Below are 18,610 nucleotides of genomic sequence, written 5' to 3' on the forward strand. Positions count from 1 at the left end.
AGAAAAGTAGGGGAAAAAATGCGAGACTGGGTAGCATATAAGTATTTTGACCTTCACGTTTTGCAGCCCATATACTCTCAATGACAGCAGTGATTTAAATAGTACAGGAGTCAAATATATATTTTTTTTCTATTCAGTAAAAGCTCAGATTTGTATAAGGTAGATTGAAAAAAATAATAATTTCAGTATGTGTTTTACTTAACAAAAGAAGATTTATACTCCTAGCTGTATAGAAATTGAAGTTCAAAGCAAATGCTTTGTTACCCGATTATACTTTTCATGAGTATTTTCAAGTATTTTTCATGAAAACAGTGAGTACGAGAAATATGTTGTTTTCACATACCACAGTCATTCCTTGCATGCTGCATGGCTTTCATCAAGATAGAAGTTTTGCAGATACTTCTGTTGCTTCATGTTGAGAAAACAGGCAAAGCAAAAAGAATGGCATGTAGGCTGTGATTAAATATATATTTTATCAGTAAACCTTTAGTTTACTAAAGTTAGTTTTGTTTACAGGCCGTCAGAAGGATGGAAACTAAATAGTATACAGGCTAGATGTGCTCTGACCTGCAACGAGTAATGTTTTTAAGCACTTCTAAACCTCTTGATTAACTAATGACCTTGTCAAGTGCCTTTTGAAGTGGATATTAAAAACTGGGATAAGTCTTGATGAAATAATAGGCCTTCTGCTGATATAGTCTAATTCTGTACAGCAGCCTTACAACTCAGTACACTTAAATTCTTAAATTGGTGTAACTATTGTAATGATAACCCTAAAAGTGCTTATGGCCAAGTTTTTCAATATATGTAACTAACACTTTTTCTTATATTTGGTTTGAGTTGTAGGTGCTGAAATAATGGAAAATTTGGGTTAATCTGTGTGTTTTGCTAGTAGAAGAGTAACGCTTGCTCTTTGTGTATATTCAGTTGAACAGCATGACTGCACAGCTCATCAGCGTGCACTTAGCTCCAGCACCTGCTGTATCCTGCCCAGCATAAGGGTGAAACAAGGCATAGGAGTTATGATGAGGGAATTGTGGACAATAATTTGCAGTGATAAAGGAATTTATTTGAAAGAAATTCAAAGGAATTTGAGGCTTCATTAGTTAAGCTACTCAAGGCATATATTTTAAAAAGACAAGTCCTGCACCTGAACTGACATAATCAAAGAGCCAAGGAAAAGAGAAGGCTCAGGGAGGTCCTCACCTCAGTATTCCAGTACTAAAAAGTTGGCTTCAAAAAAGAGGGAAGTACTCCCTTCACAAGGAGAAATATGGAAAAGGCAAGGGGAAAAGGTTACAAGCTATATCGGGAGACATTTTTGTCTTGAAATAAGAAATTTTTATTTATTTATTTATTTATTAAACAGAACAATCACTGGAACAAACTCTGCTTATGTGGTGCAACCCACTTATGTGGTGAAATCCCCATCAGCAGAGACTTTCAAGATGCAGTTTGCCAAATTGTTGGATAATCTCATCTAGGTTCCCTTTTCCCATAAAGGGTTGGACCTGGTGATCTGTCGAGGTCCCTTCCAACCTAAGCTGTTCTATGATTCTATTTTCATGTAACCTGGTATGTAGATATACTACATTGCATAATCTACCTGTAGGTGTTAACTTTTCAGCAAAGTGGCTGCAAATTAGCAGCAAAGTGGCTGCTAATTTCCTAAATATCCTATCACCAATTTTACAGATGAGTGAGGCTCTAGTGGTGAACTAAGCAAGGTTTCTGGTTATTCTTTATTACTTTGCATTGACTCTTTTGAGTACATTCAGCCGGAAAGATAAAAAGATGGAATGTTGTTTTGTTTTGTTTTCTGCTTTCATTTGCATCTGAATTTTACATGAGCTATGTCATAGTAGAAATTGTTTTTCCTATCCTTAGAACGTGTCTTACATAAGGATCAACCACATCACAGTCTTTACTGACTACAGTAATTATTTTTCATTTAGATCAATTGAATATTTTAAATTTAACAGATCATGGGAGCCTCTGAGCTCAGCTTTCTTAGCAATGAAATAGAGGTTTCTTTGTTTTACCTCCTTTGAGAAGTGATTACCTCAGCCTTCACTTTCATGTTAGTGATTCAAATAAGAAACAAAGGAAATCATGCATTCTCTTTGCAAAAGCTATCCAAAGGAAATATCTTTGATTTAAATGCAGTAATTAAATAAATGTGTGTTTGAAAAGGTTAAGATACATTAGTGTTGTAAACTGAAGACTCCTGTTTACCTACAGAGTAGGTATTGTGCAAAGAGCTGAAATGAGAGCTTCCCGTCCCTGACTCACTGTTGACCTTAACCTGGACCACTCATGTTCAGTGTTTGTAGAGCTGAGATGTTTTCTGTGATCTTTTCACAGAGCTTCCCTGATTCAGACGTTATTAATCTGTTAAAGAATAGATAGTGATCAGGAGCTGAACTGAGACTGTTACATAATCAACAACATAATTAACAAAGCGTCTGAACAATGGGCATGTTATAGGTTATTAATTCTTGCCAATGAAAATTTAAGAATTCCTGTAGAAATGTTAGGGAGTATTTTAAAATATGGTGCTTTGTCTGAAAAATGTAGATCACACTCTGTGAAAGGAATTTGTGAATTTGAAGATTCTGTGAAGGAAACGTACAAAGGTTGGAGTTAACAGCAATTTAATTAAAATAATTGCAAGTTAACAGCAATTTTTGTGTTATATATTTTCCTCATCTTTCACAACTTGACTTGTGTCCCTGTTTTCAGAAACTCATTTCAACATCTTCAGGTTCTTTTATTTTAAGTAACAAATAATGTTTCTAAATTATTTGAGAGTTTTTAAATATTCCAGTTTTGCAGTTATGAATGAAAGATGAATTTTGTGATCTAATTATATATATCTTAAATTATTTTTCTTGGTGCATGCTGAGTATTTGCCATTCACTGGCTAGTTGTTTTAATGTTGATTTAAAGTAACTCTTAATGATGCACGAGTGAAATCTTATATTCCTTGACTGGGTTCATATAAATTTTAGAATTAGATTTCTCAGTTACTCTCTCACTTTTAGAAAGTCAAATTAGTTTTCTGATATTCTAGTAAATATTGTTACTTTTTCCCTATTACAAAAGTCATTAACTAAATGTGCCCAAATGCTGTTTGTTGACAAGAAACCTGAATGAAATTTTCTTAATTTCTTACCTAAGTAGGACATTTTTAGTTAAAGGAGATTGCCTGTAATGTAGGTGTGTTCTTCATTTTGAGGAGTGAATGTGCAATATTTTCTGTGCTTTCTGTTCATGAACTAAGAAATAATACAGTAAGTAGTAACTGTCTGCTTCCCCCATCAGGACTAAAAAGATCACATGGGTGATGATTCTCCATGTGTTCTGAACATTGTGCTTCGATTCAAGCATTGCATCTGCTTACGCTGGGTGAAAAAGTAAATGCATTGTCTAACTCATCCAGGTAAGACAGCCTTCAAATAGTACTGCTGTTTTCTTGCTTTCATCTAGCATTCCTTTATTTTAAATTCAGTACAATGGAAAAAATCAGCAAAGGACTGAAAGCATGTGATGTTGTTAGTAACTTAACGCAGATCTGAAACACAACCAAAGGTTAAAATTCAACCTAATCCGAATGTTGTACATACACAAACCATTGAACTCAAGTTGAATTCTCAGGTGAGTATTAAATGACTGCAGCCCTGAACTCACCCTTAAGGAAGGAAACAATGCATCTAATAGTGTTTGATATGGACAATGCACTACCTTTAAGCATGCAAACGTTTGAACTTCATGAGGAAGAAGAAGGCAGAAAAGATAAAGACTGTTAAAAAGGGGAAGAAGGCATCTAAGAGAATTGAAAAACAATGCACCACATAATGTAATCTGATTGTTAATATGTTATTCTTCACCTTGAAAGCTGTCGATGCAAATTACAAAAATGTAGCTGTTCCAGAACATTACGCTAGTCTGAAATATCCATTTGATGGAAGACAACACCTTTAATTATCCTTGTTGAAAATCTCAAGTAGCTTCAATGTTTGACTCTTGCCTTTTGCTATAATCTGTATTAAGAATATATGTTCCAGCTTGGATCTTCAAATGTGTAAAAAATAAATAAAAATCTCTTAGAAGTCGGTAAGTAAATCTTCCTATTGTGTCTCCTAAATAATTTCTTGAATTTAGTTTCACTTAACTATGCTTACTTTCTTAGTAAGAGACAATGACTCTCAAAATGTTTTCCCAAGACTACAGTTTAATGATACAAAGCATTTGGCAGCAATACTCCACCTATAATTGTTCTTGACTACTCAGTACCAAGTAGTGGTATATAATACCTCTCAGATAGAGGATTTGATCCGGTTTTAAAAGCCTGTGAAAAAATGCAGGGGACAGCAGAGAGGCAAAAGCAAATGGCCAGATGTAGGAGGGTGGGAAAGGGAAAACTTGTGAATTACTGAAACCGATTTCCTCACTGAGGAAAATGCCTGTGCAGCCATGCACATCTGTAACACTATGGCAAAATTTTCATACTTAGTGCATTTAGGAACATCCTACAGTATAAATTTTTTTTTGAGTAATGAGAGCATATCTAATTATTTCAGGAAGACTATGTATCAGTTGTGGGTATGGGCATTTGGGCATTCAAATTTATTGTTCATAGAACTTTCTGCTTTGTTTACACTTGATGCTTACTCCTTACTCTAGGAGTATTGGTCTATTTAGACTTGATGCTTTATTTTTATATTGCTAGAGGCTAGCTTTTTTTTTTTTTTTTTTTTTTTTTTTTTTTAGGCTGCTGGTAGCATATTAGCTATTTGGGGGGATGGTCTAATGCCCTCACTGCCTTTGATTTGACTGCAGCAATGAAATACAGACAAAGCTGCTTAGGCATATGGATGTCTCTGCTGCAAGATTGGAAAGTACAGATGATTTTCATAATGTGTACAGCATGGAAGTCATCTCTTGCTGTTTGTTTGGTTGTGTTTGTTTGTTTTTATTATTATTTTTATTCATCCTTCACAGTACGTTACCACTTATGTGTTCTGTAGGGTCAGTTTTTCATTTATTTTGACCCAGCATCCTGAGAGGACAACAGAGTTAAAGGGAACTGACAGTGCTGTAATGTAGAAGGGGAGAGAGAAACATGTTGGTATGAAAACAAAATTCAGCAATATGTCAATGTGAAGCTGGAAGATGCTTGTGTTGTTTTGGCTAATTGCCTGCTACTGTTCTGCCTAATCTGTTTAAGATTAACGTGTTTTTAAGAACATACAACTAAGACAGGGTTCGTATTTTTTTCCTCTCATAGAAATATTGCCCAGTATAAACTCTGAAATCACTCACTGTTCACCTAAAAGCTGAATTTTCAAAGGTGTAGAATAGGTCATAGAATTTTGCAGCAGCAAGAAAGAAAGAGGAAACACATTTCATGGTGTAAAACAGGGAAACTGTAGGAACAAAGGATCCATAATATACCTTGTAGTAAATGGTAGAGTGGATAGATGGGAAAAAAATCAATAAACCCTGTAAGCATAAGAAATGTCTGTACAATTCAGTAAAAGCTTTTACACTGGCAATTGATTTTGAAGTCCAAGGCAGAAACACTGGTAAAATAAGTATTGGCTTCAGTCAGTGAAGCACTTGCTTTAATGGTTTAAAAAGAAAAGTCTACGAGAAAATTCTGGTCCGGTCTCACCCACAAAAAACATTGGATTTGTCATGCATGGATACTGTATAATGTCAACAGTAGAATATTTCTCCTTGAATTCCTTATCATCAAGAATCAAAGGCCATCAGAAAAGCAGAAAATCAAGCACATAAAAGTGCACTTCATGCTTCCTATTTATACATTAATGTCTGGATCTTAAGACTTCATTACATGGCTCCTAAAAGAACAGAACAAAGGAGTAAAATTCACATATTTTGAGCCATCTACAATGCAGGCAAGTTTCTGGTGTTATTTTTCATTGTTTGTCATCTAAATAAGATGTGATTTCAATGCTTTTGTATCGATTGAGTGCTTCATGCATTTTAGTGGAAAAAGAGTCTGTTAGGCTAAAGTCCTGATACCCAGGTAGAAGAAAGAAGTATTAAAACGTAAAAACAAAAGGGGAGGTGTTGAGGTTTAAGTATAGATTTACACTTTGTCTGATTTTCCAAAAGAAGGGATCCAATAGTGAAGGATGGACCAATGAACTGTTCATTTCCAGAGCAATTTGTAATGGCATTTTGAATTGTCAGTGAAGTTTTGTTAGTCTGATTGTTTAAAAGAAAACATGAGGTATCAGTTTCCCTGTGTTTCTTGCTGATAGTATTACTCTGCACATCCTATCAGATACCAATAAACGTGTTCTCTTCTGCTTTTATTCATGCTGTCTTAGATGAAGATCGTAGTATGTTTAAAAGCACCTTCTTTTCTAATAAGACAAATGCATGTGAACGTTGAGCTTAACTCAGTAATCAGGCTTCAATTAGGGTTTTGATTTTAATAGTAATGCATTCTACCTAAAAGTCTGAGAATAGCATTGGTGGGTAGGCAGACAGAGACACGGTTTCTGTTATTCTGTTTATTTCAAGTAATTTCGGGTATGATAAAACTAATTCTGTATGAAGTCAGTTATTTTACTTCTGATATAATTCAGAGGGGAAGTTGAATATCGAGAGCTGTTGCTATACAAAATATCCAATCAGAGGAGCAGTGTGCAGTCTCTATTTGAAATGATAATTCCAAGTCTTCTCATATAAATTAAAAAGGAGAGATAAATAAACCATAAAATTTGTTTGACAAAGGACTAACGTCTGGGATCGGCAGTCTTGGGGAGAAAAGAACCCAACAATCTAAGCAAAAAGTTTCAGGGTGTTTCAGCCCTTACCTTGTGAGACTGTAAAAGCATGAGGATGCAGGTGCAAAAGGAATTGTATCTGAACAAGTACAAAGAAAACCAGTAGGATACAGGTGCAAAAGGAATTGTATCTCAACAAGTGCAAAGAACAGTTACCAGTAAAACTTCCTCTAGGCCAAGTGAAATTTAGAATTCAATATAAAATGACACTTCCTGTAGAAGTACTAATGGGAAACACAATATGCTGCTTTTCTTGGCTGACAGAGCAGAAAAGAAACTTAGAGGACTTTTTCTTGTTTTTTCTTGAAAGCTAAACTGGGAGAAGAAAGGGGCAAATGCTGAATATATTGATTGAGATATCTTGTGACCTGTGAATACAGCTCAATGTATAGAACAATATGCCCTTTTTTGCTTATCTTGCACAAAAAGTTTAATATTTGCTCTCTTATTTCCTAATAAGGGTGAGTGTTACAGCTTTAGAAGTTTCCGAATGAAGTAATGTATTGGGTCTCTGTATCCTGTGGGCATCAGCTATGAGCCACTACTCATGTTGGGGTCTGACTGCATTGTACTGATGCAATCGGATTGTAGCACCAGGTGGGAGGATTGGTTTTCACTGGAAGAAAGAAGAATGAACTACTCTAATGCACCCGCACAGTGGAGTGCTGAGCACAACAAATAAGTACACATCCTTTGAAGCTTTTTTCTTTTCAGTGATTAAATTCTGATGCTGTACTTATCAAGAAAGCCACTAGCTTTAAGCAGTTTTCTAATCTACTTCCATTTTCCTACTTCATCCCAAGACATCCAAGTTCCAACACACTATTTTAGAAAGGAAAATTTTAGTGATAATGCATATCTTATGGAGATGCAGTATGCCATTTAGAAAGCCAACGAACAGACTCTTGAACATTTTGTAATGCTATATTAATACCAACTGATTGTTCCTCATCAACTTACCGTGACTGCTAACATTACCAATGTCTGCTAAACATATGATTTGTGGAAAGTTAAAAAAATGCTACAAGAAGTGAATGCAGAACACCCAGAACCACTGCAGCCGTGGGTTAGAGCTTCCTTCTTCAAATACATGCATGCACAGGTGGATGACAGTCCTGTCGCGTTCTTGAAGGTTACAGATGCCAAAGTCACTCAGGACTTTTAAGATTTAAGAGCTATTTAATAAAATTAAAATAAAATTAATCATCTGACTGAAAAGCTGGGATCAGATAATGTTTAATGAATGTATTAATTAAACTCTAATCAGCAAGTTTCCAAATTAACACCGTGGGCTGCACCCTGCTGTGCTAGAATAATCCTTTTTACATATTGCGTGCTATCTGAATGCAATCAGAGATCTTAGATAAACTGATACTGTTGTCCCCTTGGATTAGCTAAATCTTAAGGCTGTACAAAAAAAAAGTAAAAAAATAAATAAAAAGAACAGAAGAGCACACAGGGTACATAACTTGTACATGGGCTTCAGTAGCACTTGAAGGGATCTGTTATTAGAAGTGTAGTCTCCTCCACCATAGCATAGTATTTCCAGGAACATGCAGAAAGAAAAATACAGTAACTTAAAAAGCACATTCCTTCCCCAAACCCCTTTTTTCTGCCAACAGATAATGAATACTACTCTAATAACATATAATGAAGTAATACTTTAATTATAACAGGATCACAATAAACTCCCACTACTGACCATCAATAAGGAGGCATTAATTTGCCCCAGATCTGCCAAATGTTTACATCAAAATTGACTGGCAGCTTGATCTGCTTTGCCCTGCACAGAGAGAGGGGAAGAATAAGATGCAGAAGTCACATTTATAGTCCCTCATAGGCGCTACTAATACAACAGTGCCCGTGCACAGTGCAAGTCAGGCATTTCAACCATTAAAAACCACAAGTTACAGTACGAAAAAATGTCAAGAGCAAATAGGGCAAATCCTTCTCAGCTCATGTGTACTGTCATTTTGAGATGATATTCCTTATTTTCTGTTTTAAACCAACATTTAGTGTTTCTGATCATTTAGTCTGCTGCTTTGCCTCATTCCCAGGTGTTGTGTAGTGATCAGAAGTAAACCCTGAGCATGAGACACTAGAACTCTGAAATGACAGCAACCATGTAAATATCTGTTCACCTGCATAAATACAACTGTTGTACAGCTTCAAAGGTTCTTTAGACTCTTAAAACTCTTTCATCTGATACAGATCCTTTTTTTTTTTTTTTTTGTCTACAGATTAGAAAATGCCGATGCTTTCCATGAGCAACAAACTGTCATTCTCCCAACCAGTGAAAGGTAGCTTGCAACAAACTCCAAAATAAGAATTTGCCATGAATCTTTATTTTTAAATGCATAGAATGAACAATCCACACTGCCTTTAGCAGTTTGACAAAGGAAAAAAGATGTACATGTATCTGATAATTTCATGAGCGTGTCACAACAATCTTAAGCCTTTAGTGAAAATATGGGCAGGTAATGCAGGTTGCTGACTACTAGTGTAACCAGCTTTGCTACTACCCAAGGCACTGGGCAGAGGGAGCTGGTGTCATCCCATTCTCAACTTGACCTGAGCTATGACATGCGCTCCCACAAAAAGGCAATTAAAAGCAGCTGGCTGAGAATGGGGTGGATACAGAGAAAACCAATCCTGAGATTGGCATTTTGAAGTGTAGGATAGAAAGAGATACTACAGCTTAGTTTGAAGGTAGGGAGAAGAGGTTGGAGACATCTCAAATTAGCAGCCACAACCGCAGCAGCTGATGATGACTGCACCTGTGACTGTTGGTGTCATCACAAGAACCTAGGGTATAATTAGCAAAGTACAACAGATGTCTATATTTTTAATATAAATGTGTATAATTTCTACATGTTTGTGTCAAAAACGTGTTATGGTCAACAATGGTGGAAGATAAGTAAGAAAAGGGCGTGATTTGGAATGAATTCTAAACAGACAAACAAAAAAACTGTAACAATTCCTGTAACAGAGCTATTTAGGATCTTTATGCAACATAAATATGTGTTGTAAGATTAAAAAGCGAAAAGATTAATAGCACTGTATTAATGTCAGTTTCACTGGCAAGGCCTTATTCGTGTCCTTTCCCAAATTAAAAACAAAACAAAAACACATACCAAAGCTTTTGAAATGTGTTTAAATAACTTCTCCAAGTTTCTCCATAGTTGTAAAAAAGTTTTATTCACCTCTCTCCAAAGCTATTCGCATGAATCAACAAGCATTTAGTGAGGAGACCTTATAAATTTATTAGGGATTTTTATTGCAAGCTTTCTTATAAACAAGACAAATATATACTCAGAAAAACTGGACCCAGAGTATCAGACAATTAAAGTTTTCACGCTTTTAATATATTCAATATTTCTATAAATTCTGATATTTTAGTTATGAACTTTATAAATGTATACCTGCATAGCTTCCTGAAATCACTACATAATTTTCCAGAACACTATTACCACCTACTGAAAGAAATTTTCACTAGCTTTCCATTACTGTTCTTAAGAGATTACTTCATGGTAGGATATTCCCTGTCTGGAAGTATTTTGCATATGATTAAAACCCTATAAACTTACCAATTTATATATGTTTATAAACTTATAAACATATAAACCCTATAAACAAGTAACTTTTCCCATGTAACTCTGTCTCTTGTAAGGTTTCTGGCCTTTTAAAATCCTTTCAGTGACTGCAACACAACAAATTATATATACTTTATGGATTTCATGCACAGTCTTTGTATAATTGTAAACTGCAATATTTATTTTATTTAAGGTGGTGTTTTAAAGTCATTTATTTTAGGTCATGTGACACCGCTTACAGCAAAGTTGGTTGCATTACTTGTTAAAACATTAAGTAGCTATGCATGTACAGGTAACAGTCTTTAGATTTTCACTGAATGTGTAACATTATATACACAAACTTGACAGACACTGTAATTATGCATTTTACAACACAGAATTAACTGGTGATGAAAGCCTGTGTATAAAAGCTATAGTGCACAAAGGGGCTAGCAGTCATATCATTTCAAACTGTACCACGACAAAACACGTATTTCCGTAGTGAGGTTTTGAATGTGAAAATTTGCTCTTACAATAGTTTCTACAAAAAGCCACACAATCCAAGTCCTGAAAAACATTCATGCCTATAAATTACGTCCATTACTGGAAGAATTTCAATATAGTTAGGCAACAACTATTTTCAATGCCTCTTAAAACTCGTACAAAAAAATATACTTTTCCATAAAAATCAGAAAATAAAATATCTGAAAACAGATATGCAGCATATCCCAAATGTTCCGTGATAAATTTAGAAAAAGAAGAGGAATCCAGTCTTAAATTCTGCTCTCATACATACAAACCATTTAAACTGAGACCTATGCATGATGTTTGTATACTTGTCAGGAGCATTTTACTCAGTCTCTAAGTCTAAAATGCAAATGTTACGGAAAGTATGAAAACTCTTACTTCAGGAGTTTCACTTTGTCCTTTAAAACTTTGAATTTGGGATTGTTATTCACTTTCTTATTAAATATGGCTAGGATATCCTCTTCTGATTTGTGATGCTCACCAGCTACTGCATAATACTGAGCTATAACCTGCACAAAGAAAGAGGAAGAGATTTCAGTTAGTAAAGATGATACAATAGAGCAATAATACATTAATGTTATTGTATTAAAAGTACCATGGAATCCATCGTGTTATTGTTTCTTTGCAGAATTTCCTGCACTGAATTTCCTCTCTATTCTAGTAAGCTCTAAAAAATATGTCCACCTGACATTCTGTCAATTGATGTTCTGTTAAATAATGTCAAACATATTTGTTTATATGGGAGAGGTTTTTATAAACTTTGTAATTACAGAAAAAAAAAATCTCAAGACCAAAGTAGATTTAAGAACAAAAAAGGTGTTCTACTATACCTTTTTTCGTAGTTTTTTAATTGAAATTTCATTGTCTGGAGCTTGTTTCAGAACTGCTTTGATGGTTCCTTTCCAGTTGAATTTACCTAGAGAATAATTAAGCAATTTATATAATACTGTAAGTAAAATCAGGTATTTCCAAGTCTTCTCTAGCAAGAACCAGCCTTCAACCTACTACTTCTAAAACCAATCCAGCTACCATCACATTTCACTGTTACCTTACTGACCCTACTACAACAGGGTGTCTTAAGTCAGTATGTGCTGTTTCTGAAGATTTTAATAGGATAGCCACGAAGAACCAACATGCTGGGTTGCTTTTACTGAAATTCTGTGTTTCGGCTATAAAGCAGTAACCTTTACTTAACACAGGAGCAGTTGGGAATATCCCATCTTCCCACCCTTACAGCAAAAACAGAGACTTTCACACAATACCCACTTCAGAGGTCATTAATTGGTTTCCAAAATAAATTAGCAAATTAAGTTTCCAAATACACAATCTCCATGTTCAAGTACACGTATTTTCCAATAGTAATGAAGTGCATTGGCTTACCTAAGCATAAGTTAAGGTCAAACACAGATAAACCTCAAATTTATGATTCAATGAGCAAAAATGGGGATGTAATAAATACACAAATACAAGAGAGACAAAACTGCCATCATTTTTCTTCTATATTAGCTAAGGTGCATGGCAGCAGGGAAGAAACCTAACGTGGTGAAACAAATATGCCAAATTCCTCACTGTTAGTGAAAGTAAGAGTGGCTGAAGGTTGCTAGCACAAAAGTAACATGAGAGAATTCAGCACCAGGTGTACAGTGTAGCACAGGCTACTTCCTTTGGAACAGAATGCTATGACTGAGGCACAACTTATTGCATAGCTTGCTGCAAAAGTATTGCACTTAAATTCTGCACTAGGTCTTTTGCAGAATAGTTTTTTAACTGCTAGAACTCCCCCTTTAATAATACCTTTATCTGTTCCCACAGTTTCTTCATTGCCATTGGTGTTTTCTGTTTCCATGTCTTCTGAAATGCTTTCAGTTTTCATTCTCTTCTTTGTGATATGAGGTTCCTCTAGAGGTGAAAATTGAATGAAAATAATATTCACAAAAAAGCAGTAAATTAGAAGAAACATTCTTTAAAGACAGTTTCTGTTCTTGTAAAAGAAGATTGTATTGGCTAAGATGTTCACATTTTGTAAAAGGACTGACTACAACCAGCGTGTTAAAAAAATAAATCAAATTTTGTATATGCAATGTTAACTGATTGAAAAATTCTACTGAAGTAGATTATTGATCTTTAAGGCACTGACAAGTCTCTAACACAATAATACATTAAATAGGATGGATACCTTCTGCATGTTTATGTTTGCGTTTCTTTCTATTTGTTTCCTCTTCTATTTCATTCTGATGGCCATTTCCATTTATTTCAAATTCATTCTCCAAGCTCTCCTTTCCTTTTTTAGACTTTTTATTCTTTTTTGTTTCTGAGTTTGCAGGCTGGTTTTCCAATTTCAGTTCTTTTTTCTCTTTCTTGTTGTTCTTTTGTCTCTCTTCTTTTCGTTCTCTCTTATTCTTTTTCCGCTCAATTTTATCATCTGTAACTCCATTTTCTTTTGCCACTGTTTTTTCCCCAATTTCTGCAGTCTGGACTTCTTCCTTCTCTTGTGGTTTGTCAAGTTCTTTTTTGCTTGACACCTTTTGTTCAAAGACAGATTATTAGAATTTTTACATGCCTTTTTTGATAATGCAACTTTTATCCAGTACATTATTCATGAACGCCACCAATATCCTGAATTTGGTCTTAACATCACAGGCAAAGTGTTATCTTGCAACAAAAATCTTTAGATCTGCTTAATTTTATTTTTCTATGTTTTACAAAATATGTTGCATTATGTAAATAGTGTATTTATTACTTTGATACATGTTTAAATACTCAATTCTCAAGGCATTTAAAATGCAGTATTGCAATTTCTAAGCGCACAAGGTTGATGCGAATGCCAGAAAACATGAATATGGCAAGACAGACTATTAGGTACTTCCTACATTAAAACAATAGTCAGCAAACCCTCGTTAGCAGGCAAAGATACTTTTCTGAAACTGCTATTAGCAATTAGTCATATTACCAGAATACAAGTGATAGGCAATGTGCAGCTCAAAGAAGTGTCCATGTAGTCTTTTAATATATGTTTGCTAGAAGTAGTAAGAGTTGTCTCTCCTGTAACTTAAGAGCTATGCAGATAAACATTTTTGACTGCATTCCTGTTGTTTGATATTGAACATCTAACTTAACTTACATCTCTGGTTGCTTCAGAAAAAATATCCCACACCTGGTCTTGCAAAGTTGTGTCAGTAATTCTCAAACTGTTCTTCATCCAATTCTGTGCAGGAAAAAAAAAAAAACAACAGACACAAGCAATAACTTAAAAAGGTGCATCTCATTTTTTTCTTGAGTACCATATGTCCAATTTTATATTTTTTTTTAATTTAAGAATTTAATTACTGCTTGTGATGAAGATCTGGTTGGATGTTTACTTTCTATGAATACCTTATAACTCCATGCTAAATTGTTCTGTTTTGTACCTACATATTAACGCCTATGCCATGCCTTTCAGTTTTCTCACCAACAGTAATCCAGAAGAGGTTAATATTAAAGACTACTCTCAAGTTTTTTAACAGTGCTGGTTGTGTTAATGTCCTGTTAAACCTTTTGGCAGTGGAAGGGGAAAAAAAAAAGGCCTAGTTGTAATTCTTTACTGATACAACATAAAACATTTGGAATCTGCTATGCCTGTGAAGCAAAATTCAGTGAAGCATCCTTTGGGAGATTGAGTCAGAATGCTGAGCAACAGAAAAATTCTTAAAGAAAGAGCATCTCAAAGAAACCAGAGTCACAGAAATCAGAATTCTTTAAAAATATGTCTAAGAATATGGACATTCAATAGGAATTGCAAATTGAAAAAAAAAAAAAAAAAGTTTTTAGAAAAATGAACAAGCCTACACATGGAACCATCCAAGCCTAATCTCCAAGTCTGACAAACTTTGTGAGTCTCTGGCTTAACAACTAATTAAAATTGCGCTGTAGAGAGTCCTTCTATAAAAAGAGAAATATGTTTCAAACATATCCTATTTGAAACTTGGCTATTACACTATCCACTTCCCAATGCTCAAATAAAGCAATTTGTATCACCTTTGTTGAAAGAATGGCACTCGCTCAGAAAGTCTATTTTTAAGCTCACTGCACAGACCACTAAAAATCTCTTAAAACATACCTGAAATTTTGCTTTTTTTCTTGGAATGTTATCAAAGATACGCATTTGCTCCAAAATGTTCCGCACTTTAGGGCTGATATTTGGCTTCTTCACTACTTCATGAATTTTCTGAATGAAGAAAACCAGAATGAAATCAGCAAAGCAGCGTAACGATCAAATGATGCGTGCAAGGTATGCAAGTTGGAAATACATTTGACAGAAATCACACACAGACTGTACAGCCTGCTGAATCCACTCAATAAGCATGAAAAAAAACACTAACCTTTAGTTTTATCATTAGATTGCATAAGCATCAGTTACCTCTATAAATATTCATACTTATGCACTAAGCAGAGACAATCAGGACTGCTCACCAAGTTACAACCTATAATAAAAGCATTTTAAAGTAAATTAACTGTACAGTTAATTGTTAAAAAAAATTGTTAAAGTTAATACAGTGGAGTCCTGTGAAAAGGGTCTGCATTGATTAAAGGAACCATCAACTGCTTGATTGTTTTTTGTAGAATTTTAATTTCTGGAGTTAACTATGAAAAGCAGGCTCGAGTTACTTGAACAGCACTGCTGCTTGCTGTGGCAGAAAGCTCACACTGTACTCTGAGCTTACCATTATTTAAAGATGCAGCCACTGGAAATCCTTCCTCTACTTGTGAAAATCTGCTTACCGAAAGGTTTTATGGACCTGTCAGTAATTCCTCTCTTTTCTGTGCAGAAGATACTTACTACTGACAGTTTTCATAGCAACAGCATTCACATCATACTGCCTTCGAAATTCTGATGATGTTATATCTCAACAACGACACTAACCTGTTGACTTTAACAGTATTTTTTATATGCCTTGAGGATGAATGTAGTACTTAATACTTTGTTGGATTGTCTTCTATATGAGATAGAAGTCAACAAATCCGTGGATAAAGATGAACTAAATTCATATAATGGGGTTTAAAAAACATGCTTTTAAGTTTCTTCTTAAAGCCCTTAAAGGAAACTAATAGCCAAAAGAGGGCAGGTTATTAGGACAGGAATTGTAGGAGATGTCTTCTGTGATCCGTACTCTGCTATGCGACATATTTACAAATGATCTGAAAAGAGGGCAGGAAAATTTTCCTGATGATATGAAGCTATGCAGGATGAGGACCGTGAAGAATTCCAGGAAGGTCTTTAAAACGACAGGGTTTAAGTTGACCACTGGTGCTTAGAAACAAGATCTTGGGGTTGGAATTGCCAATTCTATGAAAATGTCAACACAATGATCAGGAGCAACCGGAAAAAAAGAGCAAAATAATGGACAAAAGTCATTAAGAGCAAAGAAAGAAGCAGCAAACAACATTGTGACACAAAGTAATAAAGTCTACAGTTCATCCATATCTTGAACAGTTTATGTAGTTCTTGTAACCTCATTTCACAAGGATAGAGTGGAACTGTAAAAACTAGAAGGAGATAGATTTGAAATAAACACAAGGTGTATTTCTTACCAGCAGGAGCAACAGACCTGCCAAAAGAATGTCGTAAATATTGGGAAACACAGATCTTCGGTTTTATCCAGTAGAGACTCTCTAATATCTTTAACAATTATCATCAACAGTTATTTATCGTATCAGAATTTAATATAAACCTTACCTGAATCCACTCCTGTTGTTTAGCATCTCCTTTGTTAGCTTTGGCTTCAAAATCCTTTCCACCATATTTCTGGTCTTCACTTACACACTTCACATGGTCCTTATAGTCATCACCCCTGAACAAAGAAGATTTTTAACTACAGTTCTGTAAAGCATTTCAGTCCTACAAACTATGCAACACTTATGTAATCAGGAAACTGAAGTAATAGGTAGCATCTGTCATTTATGCCTCAATACTGTCAATGCTCATGTAAGAAAAGCTCAACATGGTTAAGTACATGCTTATATGACTGCTTACGTTTTTGTCATGCTACAGCATTTAGCAGAAATTTGACTTGCAAAATGAGATCTGAGTCTTCAGTATACTGCTGCATTTATTAATAAGTCTTACACACATTTATTCATGTAATATGCAAAGCTGTTAGCAAATACTTGTACTCACATCGACACACTTTAAAATTAGTAAGACAGGTAAAAATGCTTGCAAAAAACTAATTTCTAAATACGGATACACTAGCATAGTAATGCAGCTTTAATCAACGTGTAAGTGCCCCCAAAAAGGAACAATTACCACAAATCTTAATCTTTTGTCAGTGAAGTAAGTACCTGGAAATAAAACCATTATTTGAGAATAATCTCATTTTCTTAGACAAATACATTTGTATTTTGAAAGCAGATAGTAGCACTGCTTTCTTCTATGTGACAAGAGAGAAGTGCTTATGAGAAGTGACAAGTTCAGCATTTTGTACATTACTGACAATTTCACTCTCTCTGCAGTAGCAGAGTAAAAACAGCTGTGAATCGAAAGATGAAATAATAGTTAAAAAAATAAAAAACTGCAATTCTGTTTACAATGTGGTTTAATTGTCCTTTGGTCACAGATCACAATGCCTAAGAATAGCATCTTCTTACTGTGAACACTCTAATGTCACTTGGCTGTTAGGCAACTTCCCAATACTGTATCTTGGAAACCCATAATTTTCCCCGAAGGATTTAAATTTTAATATTCAGCTGCCTAACTTAATACTTCAATTAACATTTAAGGAATGACAAGCATAGCAATATTACTTCTAGCAATGCCTAGAAGTAGTATCCAGTGTGTAGAAATGGTCTGAGTGCATACTCTCAGTGCATATTCTCAGCCTGCTTTATCTAATGCTAACGGCTTTCCCAGCAACATAAATCATGATTCTTGTCAGTCTTATGCCAATGTCCAAGTAGGATCAGGAAAGATACCAAAAGCTGCTCACACTTCCACTCTGGACAAGTAAGTGCAAGGAGTGTTGCTGCACATCTTTCTGCCAGTTCAGGAGAACCTCCAAAGCCCTTGTTCACGCTTTGATGATTAAGTTTGAAATAAACGTTCCCACTTAAAAGTGGGAATATAAATTTGAATTATTTGAAAAGTGGAATATAAAATTGAATTACCCAGACATTGCCAAAGTTAATTCCAACACACCAAAGAAAAACTTTAAATTTGTGACACCCACTGCAGAGTGAAGAAGGCTATTTCCCAGAATTTACCTACCAGAAATCCTTGCCACAATCCATGCAAGAAAGGCACTGGCAGTTTCTGCAGATGTTCACATGTTTTTCAACTTGTGCTTTCTTCACAGACTCTCCGCAGGTATTGCACGTGAAAACAACCATGTTGGCGAGCGGGCGGCAGCTCCCCTCAAACAGGCACGCTCCTTCTCCTCCCCACACAGGCACAGCCCTAGAAAGACAAAAAGGAGGGCCTTGCTTTTACAACTTGAAAGAAGCGTTCAGATGGTTGAAAATCGCTGTACATCTAAAACTCATTTTGTCTGGTATCTCGAGCACAAGTGAAACCAGCAACCCTGAACCCTGTAACTGTGAAACCAGTCACTCCCAGGATCTTCTCGTTTGTCCGCAAACTTTATGACTGCCAAACGCTGCTGCCCACCTTTAATAGAAAACAAAAAGCTCTGACTACGACCACCGGCGATTCCT

The 18,610-nt window shown here is 35.2% G+C and overlaps 1 protein-coding gene across 1 annotated transcript; it reads right to left on the reverse strand.

The window, feature by feature from the left end:
- Nucleotides 1-10,003: 10,003 nt before the first annotated feature.
- On the reverse strand, nucleotides 10,004-18,349 carry LYAR (Ly1 antibody reactive). The gene is made up of 8 exons (XM_032187437.1): nucleotides 18,165-18,349; nucleotides 16,638-16,752; nucleotides 15,021-15,128; nucleotides 14,046-14,129; nucleotides 13,101-13,446; nucleotides 12,719-12,823; nucleotides 11,755-11,840; nucleotides 10,004-11,433 (listed from the first exon to the last, which is right to left on the reverse strand). Exons 1-8 carry the CDS (start codon nucleotides 18,284-18,286, stop codon nucleotides 11,299-11,301), a joined length of 1,101 nt encoding a protein of 366 aa, XP_032043328.1. The 5' UTR covers nucleotides 18,287-18,349; the 3' UTR covers nucleotides 10,004-11,298.
- Nucleotides 18,350-18,610: the final 261 nt, after the last annotated feature.

Source organism: Aythya fuligula, chromosome 4 (assembly GCF_009819795.1).
Source record: "Aythya fuligula isolate bAytFul2 chromosome 4, bAytFul2.pri, whole genome shotgun sequence".
Taxonomy (NCBI): domain Eukaryota; kingdom Metazoa; phylum Chordata; class Aves; order Anseriformes; family Anatidae; genus Aythya; species Aythya fuligula.

What these genes read in the sequence shown, in the direction of transcription:
- LYAR (XM_032187437.1), bottom strand. Translation starts at nt 18,286, where the DNA reads ATGGTTGTTTTCACGTGCAATACCTGCGGAGAGTCTGTGAAGAAAGCA. An exon ending in AACAACAGGAGTGGATTCAG is followed by an intron (nt 15,129 to 16,637) that starts GTAAGGTTTATA and finishes TTCTTCATTCAG; the next exon opens with AAAATTCATGAAGTAGTGAA. An exon ending in AACTGTGGGAACAGATAAAG is followed by an intron (nt 11,841 to 12,718) that starts GTATTATTAAAG and finishes ATTATTCTCTAG; the next exon opens with GTAAATTCAACTGGAAAGGA.